General features: G+C 33.1%; 1 protein-coding gene across 1 annotated transcript; it reads left to right on the top strand.

The window, feature by feature from the left end:
* Positions 1-5,072: 5,072 nt before the first annotated feature.
* Positions 5,073-7,992, top strand: LOTGIDRAFT_118238 (hypothetical protein; the record flags this gene model as incomplete). The annotated part of the gene is made up of 2 exons (XM_009056480.1): positions 5,073-7,121; positions 7,672-7,992. 2 exons carry the CDS (start codon positions 5,073-5,075, stop codon positions 7,990-7,992), a joined length of 2,370 nt encoding a protein of 789 aa, XP_009054728.1.
* Positions 7,993-14,682: the final 6,690 nt, after the last annotated feature.

Below are 14,682 nucleotides of genomic sequence, written 5' to 3'. Positions count from 1 at the left end.
ATAACCATGTTTTCTTTATGTACAGTAGAAACCGTATTAAGAGATCACGCAGGGGAAAATTAAAAAACGGTCTCTTACTGGAGAAGTAAATGAAGTATAATTCAAAAATTATACAGTATATATATATACTACATAAATATCATCTGTTAAAGCATTCATGCATGGTATTGATCTATTGAAATGAGAGAGGTATACAACAAATATTGACCAATGACCACATTAGCTATAATTATATACACCATGAACACTCAGTAAAATCACTTGAAGCTCCGAAAGCAGTATGGACAAAAAAAGGTAAGTTTTTTTTACAATTCCGTTATTTTCCCAGATGACAGATATTCTTTGCCCGATAAAAAAAATGTAACATTATGTTTCATTTGAACGTTTTATTGCTACGATTTGTCATTACAGAAGTCATTACCAGCTTTCCATATCCCTTCTGAGATCGAAAACACGTGATTAAACACATACCGAAATAGATTAAAAAAGTATCCTGCCCTTACCCTACCTTACATAACATCTACTTTCTAATAACGTAATAATATTTAACTCGAATGGTTTGTTAAATGTATTTATATAATTTGTAGTTTAGTACGACAGTGATAGCTTGCCAGGCAAAGTAATATACGCCCACTGGTAGCTTTGATTTTAAATAAGAAATTTGGCAGTAGTTCAGTAACATTCACCAGTCTTAAATGACTTTTGTTTATTGTCTAAAAATATATACGCGAGGGCAGGGGCAATAACTCATATAAAATTTAAAAAAAAATTCAACAGGGTTCATCCAAAGGCGGTATATAATAACACAAAGTTTCTTCTAAATCCGTCAAATATTGTGTCTTCTTGAGAGTTTACGAGCTAAAAATTGGACCCTTTTTTTAAGAACATTGAGAATGTAGCGATATTTGTAAATATGTAACGTATTATATATATAATTTATATGAACTGTGTCGGACTCTGTCGGACGAACCATGAAACAGTACTACATCCTAAATTCTCCAGCAATTACAGCCAAGGAGACAAAGTATTGCACAAAAACAATTTAGTACATTTTAGAATTTTTATTGGCTATCGTATAATCTATACACTATGAAACACACTAGGTCAATAATCATGTTGAATAGTGACTTTTTATTGGTAAAGCACAAACTGACAATAGATCTGTAGTCCTGTAATTTTCCAATTTACAAGAATCTCATCTCTAAGAGGTTAAATTTATTGGGAATTGTAAGCGGCCTTTGAACCATGCCAAAACGTTCAATACATCTGACATTCCTGGATTTTTACGCCTATTATGTTTGTTTACGACAATTTCAGTGGTCATCGGGAGCATAGTGTAATATAGTCCGAAACATGTGGCTCTTTTCTAGTTTAGTCCAAAGAAAAAGACCCTGTTAAATGAGGATTTTCCACACCTCCAAAGATGCGTTTCTCTAACATAATAATTAATTACCTTTTAGATGATTGTAATAAATGTTGAGCATCACTGTAACTTTCGTTTTGTCACGTGACTCTGTGACCTTTGAACTTTTGACTGCGCATCACTTTTAATTGGCCGATGCTCGAGTTTCGCTAAAAAGACTTTGATGGAACCGGACACATGACATAAATGGTGTAGGGAGAAAATGATGGTATGACTGAACTACAAAATATTCACCTTTCCAAATATACCTGGGTATTGCTGATTCGAGGTATCTAAATAGTTTATAAACCCCATGTCCCTTTTAACAGGGCTTATTATTTCTGTCTCTACATCAGCTTACATACTGTCCAAATAGCTATCAGAGGCTGGAATAGAGACAGATGTTTCGGTGTGTAAGTGTAACAGCGCAAATTGGCACAGCGTCTTTAAACACAAGGCATATAGATATAAAAAGATTGGATGCACAACTGAATTACTATAGATAATAATATCCCAGAACCTATAATATTTAATGAAAGTTTGGATAGTTGTAGAGACCCATGCTACTAAAAACATTGTATTGATTGTGGTGAGGGGGTGGGGGTGAGTGAAACGTAGACCTACTACTCGAAAAATTTTATGATTTTTAGAATATGATAAATAACATGTCACGGCAAAGATTGCGTTAGTATCGAGTACAACCATAGTGTTTATCTTTCTCACTACTCAGAGGGAATAGATTTTAAGATTGTGTATCAAGTATATGACGACATAAAAGTCCGCGTTGGACCTTGACACGAAGGATTCATTGTTTGCATTGTTGATGTAGAGTAATCCGATATTAGATACTGTTTAAGAGGGACACAATGGCTGGGGATGCTAAACGGGATACTCGATATTCGTAAGTTTCTATTATTATTTTATTCGACAAAACTGTGATGATTGAAAGCTTGACTCGCCCGAAGTTCGTCTATTGAAATTCATCGTTAAGACATAATTTGGCCTAAATTTATAAACTCCTGACTGCAATGTTGACTGCAAATATGACAAATATCCCGTTTGCATTACTAATATTCTGACTGCATTACTAACATCCTTTACAAATAACATAACTGCATTACAAATATCTTGACTGCATTACAAATACCATAACTGCATTACAAATATCTTGACTGCATTACAAATACCATAACTGCATTACAAATATCCTGACTGCATTACAAATACCATAACTGCATTACAATTATCCTGATTGCATTACAAATACTATAACTGCATTACAAATACCATAACTGCATTACAATTATCCTGACTGCATTACAAATACCATAACTGCATTACAAGTACCATAACTGCATTACAAATACCATAACTGCATTACAATTATCCTGACTGCATTACAAATACCATAACTGCATTACAATTATCCTGACTGCATTACAAATACCATAACTGCATTACACGTACCATAACTGCATTACAAATACCATAACTGCATTACAATTATCCTGACTGCATTACAAATACCATAACTGCATTACAAATACCATAACTGCATTACAATTATCCTGACTGCATTACAAATACCATAACTGCATTACAAATACCATATCTGCATTACAATTATCCTGAATGCATTACAAATACCCTAACTGCATTACAATTATCCTGACTGCATTACAAATACCATAACTGCATTACAAATACCATAACTGCATTACAATTATCCTGACTGCATTACAAATACCATAACTGCATTACAAATACCATATCTGCATTACAATTATCCTGAATGCATTACAAATACCCGAACTGCATTACAATTATCCTGACTGCATTACAAATACCATAACTGCATTACAAGTACCATAACTGCATTACAAATACCATAACTGCATTACAAATATCCTGACTGCATTACAAATACCATAACTGCATTACAATTATCCTGACTCGACACAAACATTCTAACTGCATTAGAACTGTCTTCGCCGCTTTACTAATATACTGAATACTGACTGCTTTACAAATATCCTGACTACACATATCCTGACTGTATTACAAATATCCTGGTTGCATTACAAATATCCCAACTACAAATATACTAACTGCATTACAAATATACTAACTGCATTACAAATATCTTGATTGCATTACAAACATGCTGACTGCATTCGAAATATCTTTGCTGCATTACTAACATCCTGAATCTTTACTTTACAACAAATATTCTAAGTGATTTACAAATGTCTTTTACCTTACTGTATACCAAATATTCTATTCTGACTACATTGCATATATCCTGACTGTATTACAAATGTCCTGACTGCATTACAAATATCCTGACTGTATTCCAAATATCTTACTGTATTACAAAATCCTGACTGCATTAGAAATATCTTGAGTCCTGATTATATTACTGACTGCAATACAAATATCTCGTCTGCATTAGAAATAATCGTTTGTATTACAAATAGCCTGTTTGCATACCAAATATCTTCTATGCTATTTTATTACAAAAATCCTGAATTCCAAACAAATTGACTGCATTCAAAATATACTACAAGTATCATTGCTTGAATTTGAGTAATCCCGAAAAGGTCAAAAGCATTCTTTTTGCATGTTTGACAACAAATGTATTATTACTATATATGCTGAACCCTTAACGCGTACATTAGCGAAAGCGTCAAAGACCCTTGGTTACAGCAATGACAAATGATTGCATTTGAGGCTGGCAGTGAATCTTTCTAGGTAACTTTAACTTGAACGGCGAAGATTCACGTTCCCATGTCTGTGGCAGTGGAATAACCGATCGTTAGCGGGTTGATGCCGCAGACTCGAATTCTACTATAGGTAACAATCCTGATACTACCGCATGGTGTCGGCTAAGTCTCTAACGGCAAGTATTGTCTGTTGACAAAATGATAAAGTCTTGTTAATTCTCAGGATTTTTGAAGACATGCTACGAATTACACGGTACCTTCAATCTGAGTGTAATTGGGAATTAGAGTATACTAAGGTTTTTATTTTTCTGTGCTGTACTTGCCACCCATGATCGCTCCAATTTGCACGTGGAAGAATAAAAAGATTTTTAAAAAGGTAGCTTCACGACATAATTTATGCGATATGTGTAAAAAGAAACAAAAACAGTTGTTTTTGACCTATTAACACCCTGTGGTAAACAAGTTGTTTTGAATAATAGGAATATAAAACCATATCATTTAAATATGAAGTTTGTTATACGTATATAATCTAACCTTTACCCACGTAGACATGTGTCCTAACTATTGTTGTAATATTATGTAAATGAAAATTCACAACTGGTTAGAACATAGCCTTAAACTGTTGGCCATGTGGACCAATTTACACAAAGAGACAAAGCTGTAGGTAAATAAAGAAAAAAAACAAGAATCTACTACATTCTCATTATTGATAAGACATACACTACACAAACTATGTTCCGTCAATTTTTGATCCAACCGCGTCTTTACAATGCCATAACATTTGCTAATCAATCGAAAACATCGTGAAAATTGTTCTGACAATTCAAAACAATATTGTTCATTGAAATACCCCGTATGCCACCGAAGTAACAATTATACAAAATATGTAAGACCTTTCCGTTTATCTTTTCAGGAGCATTGCTGGGAAAGGTGGTGGAAGAAAATGGATGATCGTTAGTATCTTGTTTGGACTGATAGCACTTGGACTACTTGTTGCCCTTCTGGTTGTTATATTTAGAATTGGGCATGAAAATCCTAAGGAAAGTGATATATGTGAAGGTGACGAGTCTATCGACGTTTCTGAATCTCCAGATCCGGGAGTTTTCCATGACCTGACGAAGTCTGAGTTACGTTCCTTACAAGATTATCTCTATTCCGATAAAGCTAAGAATTTGAATCTAGTTCGACCGTCCAAAGCAGTTACTAATTCTAGTTATGTTTACCTTACTGATTTGCTTCCTTTAGATAAGGCCGAGGTATTGAGGTACTTGGATAACAATGGCCCTAAACCACTAAGAAGAGCTAGAGTTATTATCTTCCGAGGTGACTTGTCCCCTCCAATTGTAGAAGAATACATTGTAGAACCTTTTCCAAAACCATCAAGGCATCGCCTGTTTTCAATTTCAACTCGACCTGATCAAATACCGTACGCCTACAGACCAGTTGGTATTGTGGAATTTAGTGCGGTTTATGAGATTTTGGTCGATTTGGATAACACCCTAGGATCCATATTGAAAGAAAGTTACGATGCTACCATTTCAAACTGCGGTGATAAGTGTCTGAATTTCTATCCCCACCCGGTGTCGTCAGCAATCTCACAAAAAGATGTACGCAAAATGTGGTTCGAAGCTTGTCATAACGCACCATATTATATGCTTCATCCTGTTGATTTTGCTGTTTTGGTGAACGTCGACGGCTCTGATGCATCAAAATACCATATCGAAAAAATCATCTACCACAAAGAGTCATTTGACACTGCAGAAGATCTCAAAACTAAATATTATGACGGTAGCATGGTTACAAAAAGTAAAATACCCTTTCCTGAAGTCAATAAGAACTTATTCTCCAACTTGGATTATAAAGGAGACGAAACTAAGAAAAACAAACGTGCACCATTGCTAGTTGAACCTGATGGCAAACGATATGAAATAAAACACAGACAAGTCAAATATATGGATTGGAAGTTTGACTTCAGGATGTCTCCATTAACTGGTCCTCAGATTTATAATATAATGTATGGTAATGATAGAATTGCATACGAGGTTGGTCTTCAGGAGATTATAGTTTTTTATTCTGGAGCAAACCCTGCAACCCGAATGACCGACTTTGTTGATAGTGGTGCTCTCATTGGAACCCATTCTAAAAGTTTGATTCCTGGTGCAGATTGTCCCGAAACAGCTACATTCATGTCCGCTTCCTTCCTTAGCGAGGTGACCGAAGAACCTCATACAAACGAACGAGCTTTCTGTATTTTTGAACAGAATACAGGGGTTCCACTAAAGCGCCATTTATCTTATGCAATTTCCGAGGGTGGTTTTTATGGTGGTGTTATGGATAATGTATTAATTCTAAGAACAATTTTAACCATTGTAAACTATGATTATATCTTTGACTTCATTTTCCATCAAAATGGCGCGATGGAAGTTAGGGCTGTGTCTACTGGATATATCTATACTACATTTCACTCGCCCGAAGAAGACAAGTATGGATTTAAATTAAATAAAAATATCATAGGTAATATGCACCACCATAATTTTCACTTTAAAGCAGATCTTGATGTACTAGGAACAAGCAATAGATACGAAACCCTCGATATCCTGACTGAGGATGCCGATAACAGCATGTGGACGGGAATCGAAGGCGATGTATATAATCAGATATACTACCAACGAAATCTGAAAAATACCGAGCGACAAGCAGCTTACAAATTTAATTTTGATACACCGAAGTATCACATTATTCATAATGGGGACAAGAGAACTAGATACGACGCACCGAGGGCATACAGAATACATATAAATGGCATGTCAAAACAAACTTTAAAAGAAGATCAAGGTAACGAGGGCACTGTTAAATGGGCCAGATATCAATTGGCGGTGACTAAATACAAAAAAGATGAATTTGGAAGTAGTTCACCATACAAAATGTTTGATGCTAGATCACCTATTGTGGATTTTAAAACATATATTGATGATGATGAAAATATTGTAGATGAGGTAAGTGTGAAATTAATGGTTGTTAGTGTGAGTTTGTCATTAGAAATACCACAAATCGATAGCATTGATTTTCTTTCGTTGTGAAACAAAACAGTGAAAAAATTGGAATCTTTCGGATGAAAGCGACATAATATAGGGGTAGATATCGCATTAAATAACTTAACACAAATTTATGGTATACTTATTGTTTTATTGTACACAACGTTTCAACAATTTACATTTTTGCCGGAGTTGTCACATATGTGTAAAACAAAAATCTGGAGTAATATCATAATCACATATCATCATCTATACCTTATTATCATCATCATAATAGTTATTATCATCACCACCTTAATCATCATCATAATAGACATTATCATCACCACCTTAATCATCATCATTATAGTTATTATCATCATCATCTTAATCATCATCATGATAGTTATTATCATCATCATCATGACTACTGGAAGTAGGTTTATCAAATTGCCTTCCATTCCACTGAAGTAATATCCTAATATTATTGGTCCTTGTTCGAATCACTCGTAATCTTAAATCTCTTTTTCAGGATCTGGTTCTGTGGCTGACAATGGGAGTACATCATATTCCTCATACTGAAGATCTACCCATTACACCAACTCCCGGGGCTCATCTTAGTTTTGCTCTGTTACCGTATAACTATTTCGATATAGATCCATCAGTTCATTCCCCAGATACCATAACAGTAGCACATAAAGATAAAGCTAAACCAGAAGAAGGTGTTCTTTACCGCTTATACTCGAATGCATCTCGCAATACTTGTAGATTACATTACAAAGATTTCCAATCAGATTATATTTCAAATCCCGATTTAGTTTTACAAAGCAAAAATAAAAAGGGTCTTTTTTAATAATCTTTAGAAAAACTTAACTTTTTTACATCTTAAAAAATTAACCGAAATATTGAAATCTTATTGGTTTATAAAGTGAAAGAGATCAATCGGATTAAGATCAGATATGTCATTGTGAATTATGTCCCTGATTTTTGTTGTTCCTTTTGGTGATTCTATAACCAATTAGCTTTGTCCATCTTTCGTTGCTCTTTCATCACAAGCCACAATTAGTTTACAAAGTTAGAGTGAAAGATGATGTTTTTTACGTTATTGATTTTCCTTGTTTATAATTTCTATACAATTTTATTCTGCTTGCTATGTAGTGAAAATATCATATATAAAATATACCAACTTGTAGTTTCAATGTATCATGGTGTTAAAACATACTTCCCTAGTCTCTGAAGGTTACTAGAAAGATAATAATTTCTAGACCTTAACTATCAACATCACTATACACTCAAAGTTAAAATAGTTAGACGTCCTTAGCTTAACAACTAGTTAGTCTTTCAAAAATGCATACTACTCATAATATATTATGTTTTTTGGGTTGAGTGTCAAGTCACTGATTGACCATTGAATAACACAGAGACCTAATTGTCTCCAAATATATTGAAAATAGACATCTGTGTCAAGGCAAGTTGAAAGATGACAAGTTAGCATCCACTTACAACTAATTGAAATAGCAGACTAGGTAGTTGTTGCCAGTCGTGGTATTTGAAAATATGATCAAGATCAATTGCATGGTGCATTTGCATAAATCATAACGTTGTGGTTTTTTAGAATACAGAAAGTCAGTATGTATATATCTATATCAATATCAGTATGTATATATTGATGCAGAATGCACCTATTTTTGTAGGGTGGTCTGATATTCCTTAAAATGATGTGGTACTAGTCCTGTCCAGGGTCAGGTATTTTTTTATATTATGATAAAAACAAGAATTTGGCAATTTATATATTTTTTGTATAAAAAAAAACATTTAATATTCAGAACATAATATATATAAACAGTCTAGTCATAACCAATATAACTCTAAATAATTCTTCAAAACATATTGAACTATACGTATACACGTATATCACACGAGTACCCTGATCCTCAAGATAGCATTATTTGATTGCAGCTTAATGACACCTGTGGTATAAGAACAGCCAACACCAGGAACACAAGTTTATGAAACCCTTTTCATATTTTTCTCGTGTTGAAATACACCAGATTGTTGAATTATGTCCAGTAATTATCTAGATAAAGATCATAAATATAAATACATGTTTTATCATTATTCTCCTCTTTGAGTAAATTATTGAACAACGTTATACATCGTGGTATTATTTATGTAAAAATCATGGTTATTTCGCATTCAAAGTTGATCCTAATGGTTAAATATTTACTTTGGCTGCCTGTAGACAACATAGAAACATGAAACGTACAGAAGGATAATTATCTTTGTTTGGTGGTAATCAATCTTCAACTTTGCTTTTCAAAATTTCAATTTGTGATATAATGTATAAAACCTGCTGTAATAATATAATTATATAATATTCTCTCAATTTGAATAATTCAAGCAACTGTATAACTCTGATTTTAATTTATCAGAACTCCAATGTTGAAATTTTGAATTTATACTTGGCGTTTAATGAAAAGAGTTCAAAATTCGTGATGAATAAACGAGTTGAAGTATGTGGATTAATATTTGAATATATAAAAGGGTGTCCAGTTGAAAAACCCAGTCGCATAGTGGTAGCAGATGTCCTGAAAAGTAAGCATGGATCATTTCACATTTCCCTAAATTCAATATTGTTATATTAAATTTGATCTCAAGGCGTGTACAGCTAATAGGTTGAACAAAAAACCTCGGTGACACTAACAAAAATTTTATTATCATTATTATGGAGGGGGGTCGTTCTCAGAAGTATTCACAAAGTCAAATTTGAAAATAAGGCGTTGACGTTACAAAATTTTGTTTCCACATTATTTAAGGATTATGTAAATGAGGTAGGTCACAATACTTTATATGGTAAACGTTCAAGAATTCAGAAGTTGACCTTACAACTCTCAAGAATACAGTCACAGAACTTACATCTTTTAAGAAAGCAAAGTCAAGAAGACATAGTTGATTATGTCAATAATGCAAAGTTAAGAATTTATTTTCGAAAAAGAAATTTTGAATGTTGACTTTAAGATTGTTGTGAAGTAAATTATGATTATCTCTACTTTGTAATTAGTAGATTGACTTTTTGATTTTAGAAAGGTTTATTTTGTAGTTGGATAATGTGGAAATTTGACTTTGTAAAGTCGGGAGCACTATTTTCAAGTTTGACATTTTGAATACTTTTGGCAACAAATACAAAATTACCTTCAGTTACAATCTTCCATTTCTACCACAACTAGGTACTTCAACAATCCAATGACATGACAGGACTGAAAAGGGTTCATAACGATCATCCTATAGAATAATATTACTAATAGTTTTCTTTTTGTCATGTCAATACTTTGTATAGTATAGTATAGAAAATTGTCTCATGCAATAAAGTTTTGTTGTTTTGTTTTAATAAATATATGATAAAGATTTAATCATTTAAGAATATTGATAGGATAGTCGTTTATTTTGTAAAAAGTGACTGGCTTGCAGCTAAAACTAATTAACTGAAATGGCTAGCAAAAAATCAGATGGATAAAGCGGCTAAAACGGATTTCCTTAATTAAATTCTCACACATACACACCATAAACATATATTTAGCATCTCAGTTTTTAACATAAATCGTTCATTCAAATTATTTGTCAATATTTCGGTACCCAAGCAGGTAATGTTAACCCCTTGTTATAGTTGTTTGGAGTTGTGTAATCAAGCTATGATTAAAAAATAAGTCATCATATCCGGCTACAGTCAACTTACCAGGCTTGCTGGTGGGACTGTTATAAGTCTTTAGGAATTTGAATAATCCTCGTACAGAACAATGTGAATGTTAATTTGCCACATATTCGTTGCCCCTAGAAGACCTTTTTATCGATATTTCTATCACACATAATAGCTTTCATTAACAACATTTTACTTGTGTAACTAGCTCAAATACTTGTTTACAAAGATCTTCAGACTGCAAGAATTATATATTTACACAAACAGTGTTTCGTATAAAAAGTTTTATAATGTGGAAATGCTTCCATCTAAATCTCAATATATTGAACACATGGTATGCGTACCATCTTTGAAACACTGTGCTATCATCTGTTGCAAGGTATTTTGTAGTTTTAAAACAAAGAGTGAATGGACTAAAAGGAGTTTCATATAAATTATGATTGTAAAAAGATACTAATACACTATGACACTGTATAATTGTGACATCAGATTAAAATTGTGTTACATGCTTTTTCTTGTGATTGAAATAAGAGCGTCCCAGAGCAGCTCAGATGGATTAATGATCTAAAATGGTTATGGTTTTAATGGATGTTGTGAGAGACCACGACGTGGCACAAACAAAAATATCACTGTTGAAGTGGCATTTTGGGTTTTTCACCATAGATGGAATAGATGAAAAACGTCAGGTCATGTCGATAAATGGGTTGCTACACTTAATATGGCAAGACGATTTCTTACGATGGGATGCACGCCAATATGGCAACATACAAAATATTCAATCAAATCAAATTTGGACACCAGATATTATGATTCTAAATGCTCATGATAAATTTGGAAAGATTGAATTAACACCATCTAGAGTTAAAGCGTTCTTTAATGAAACTGTCCATTGGTAACCTGGTGGTCGGATAACAGTCATCTGTAACATAGATATCCATCTGTTTCCGTTTGATAACCAAACGTGCGAAGTTGTGGTCGGTCCGTGGGTAGACTTAGATTTGTACCTTAGTATAATAGAAAATCCAAAGTTTTATGAAATGTACAATGTAACCGATCCTGAATGGATCTTGGTGAATACGGATCATACCTTTTTAAAAAAATAACATGTCGCATTCAAGTTTTATCTATCGAGAAGATATGCATTTCATGTCAGCAATATTATTATTCCTTTGTTGATTTTGTCATCGCTGATTAATCTGGTGTATATTTTACCAAGCGAATCAGGCGAAAAGGTGTCTCTATCAATTTCTATACTACTTGCATACATTGTTCTGATGAATTTGATATCAACTGTACTACCAGCGAACTCAGACCAAATCTGTCTGTTGTCTGTATACATCATAGCTCAGATTGTCCTCAGTGCTCTCTCAACACTAGCTACTGTACTGGAGTTAAAGGCAACATACTCTGGAAAGGAGTGTTCCAATGACAACAGTCGTCCAGTATCATATTTCACAAAGCTCTTCAGTCGTTTATCCCCAAAGAGAGTAAACGCTGTAGCTTCCTTATTTACCATTACGTCTACTTTTATTGTCAATATTGTATTTTATCTTAAACTTATGAACTAACCTATTATATTCGTACTTCCTTGGTATTTATTTTGATTTATTTTGATAGCTTCTTTGTATTAGTGGTAGTAATAATTGAGTGTAATTTCTTGCATTTGTTGGATGCATAATACATTATTCATTGTTTGTGTCAATTGATTACATTTTGTTATTTGCGTTACCTCCCTTGATTACATAAATTACCATTCTATAATAAGCTGTATAAGGGTCATTCGGCAATCCTTAGCAGTTTCCGTAAAGCTGAATGTGCCTATTGTATATTTTTTCTGGAAGAAAGGCGATTCAGTTTGGCCCCGAGCAAATGGCCGTGTATATTTCTTCCTGTTACATTGTCCGTGAGTCACGACAGATTAAATTAAAAATAGACCTACTCAAAACAGGTGTACTGTAGGCTAGACTACTAATAAACACGTTTCATAGATTTAAAGGATGCCCTTTATGGCACTGTTGCAGTTTCGACCCCTTTTCCTTCCCGTTCAGGACAAATATAAGTACCCCTCTGTCATGTTTCAAATCGATAGCTCAACGGGAAGGAAAAGATCCGTTTCTTCAGTCGAAACGTTGTTCGTTTATTTCCTTTATAATTTAATGAACTTTCAGTTGAATTAACTGGTTGAATAAGATTGAACCGTTCTAATGATATTCTAGAAGCCTGTAGCAATAAAACCCCTATTATAATGCCCAAACATCTTCATTATGATATTGTTGACCTTATTACTCAAAGGGGGGTAATTATAATGATAAAACTACACTGAATAGATGACATCATCGCAGACCTTTGTGTCATTTTATAGTTTGACAAACTTTTCATGTTTAATGATTGCTTCCGATACTCCCCGTGGGGTCATTAAAATGGGTTACTAGTCAAGTCTGTTGTCATTCTGCGTTCGTTTTGTCCTCCAGCGATTTGTCTTCTCTTTCACTTTATTTCAAACTTAATTGAGTTGGTTCTCTTCTTATGGTAGGCTGTTATGGAAAATTTGATTTTTTTTTATGCAAATAAGAGCATTTAAATGTGTTCAGAATATATATTTTTGGTATCATAGAGACCTATAAATAGATTTCCACGAGTCAAGATTATTCTATTTGTTTTAATATTTTTATTCTTGTTCACAATTGTATTTAATACTTGAAAAACACAGATATGACAATTTATCAAAAATTATGAAATTCGATTCTTGTCGATATTTTTAGTCCTATTGTTGTCTGCAGTATAATGAGGTTATCTCCCTTTAATTATGTCAGACAAAGGACGGCGCACACGATCAGAGATAATAAAGTGAAATATAAATAAACAATTTATATACAAAATATAAAACTGTATAATTTTCAAACGCCAGATGTCTTTTGATGGTTGCATATGTTAGATTCATGTCTGTGCTATATCTATCTATAATCATATTTTAAAATTTCATTTGATCTGAAGTTGGCTTAAATTGGATTGAAAGAATGAAAAATAAAATGACAGTACCAATCCAAGCATGTTTTGTGAGATCACTGATTTTGCCAATCTGTGGACGAGTTTTCTGAGTTTTCTGGAATTATCTTGCGTGTACGGATTTTTATTAACAAATTCATGCATACCCCAGTAGTATATCATTTTATTTGATAAGAACAAATTCAGAAAAGTTACTAATATATCCTCAAAACAGAATTTTAGTTTTAGGCCATTGCTTTATTGACACATGTATATAATTTTTATTTTTTGTCTGAATCAAACTTTCTTTGTATCCAAAAAGAAAATACAAATTGAAAGGTTTTATGAATGTATGACGGACAAAAAATGTCAAGAAATTATTAAATTATAGTTTAGTGTAAAATTTTCAAATTATTGCCTCTTTCTGTATATTTTTCAATGTGTATAAAAATGATTAGGCAACTGAGTTTAGTCATTTAAACTGGCTCTATAGACTCATGCATAATTAACAGAGGAATTTATCCATAATGACTCCGACAGAAGGCCATTGAAGTATAAGAAGGGTAATGTGAGATAGAATAATACGAGTGTTAATACCTTTAATTACACACTATTTACTTGACCAACAACTAACAGATGGACATTGAAACTCCTTAATTCTCTAATCACATTAGAAGCGGACATAGTCCTCTACAACACGTCTAAACTGGACACTGGTCAGTCATGATTAGAACATCATTGTCAAGACTGTCCGATAAATTTAATTTAAAAACAATATTACTAACCCATTGTCTCAAATCTTAAGATATTGTCCAATAAAAGTTTGTATCTTGATAATTTGTGGCAACCTTAAACAATTTGATC

The sequence above is a fragment of the Lottia gigantea genome, assembly GCF_000327385.1.
Source record: "Lottia gigantea unplaced genomic scaffold LOTGIsca_28, whole genome shotgun sequence".
NCBI lineage: Eukaryota > Metazoa > Mollusca > Gastropoda > Lottiidae > Lottia > Lottia gigantea.
Note: the sequence above shows the minus strand (reverse complement) of the source record. Positions and strands in the feature narration are given on the sequence as shown.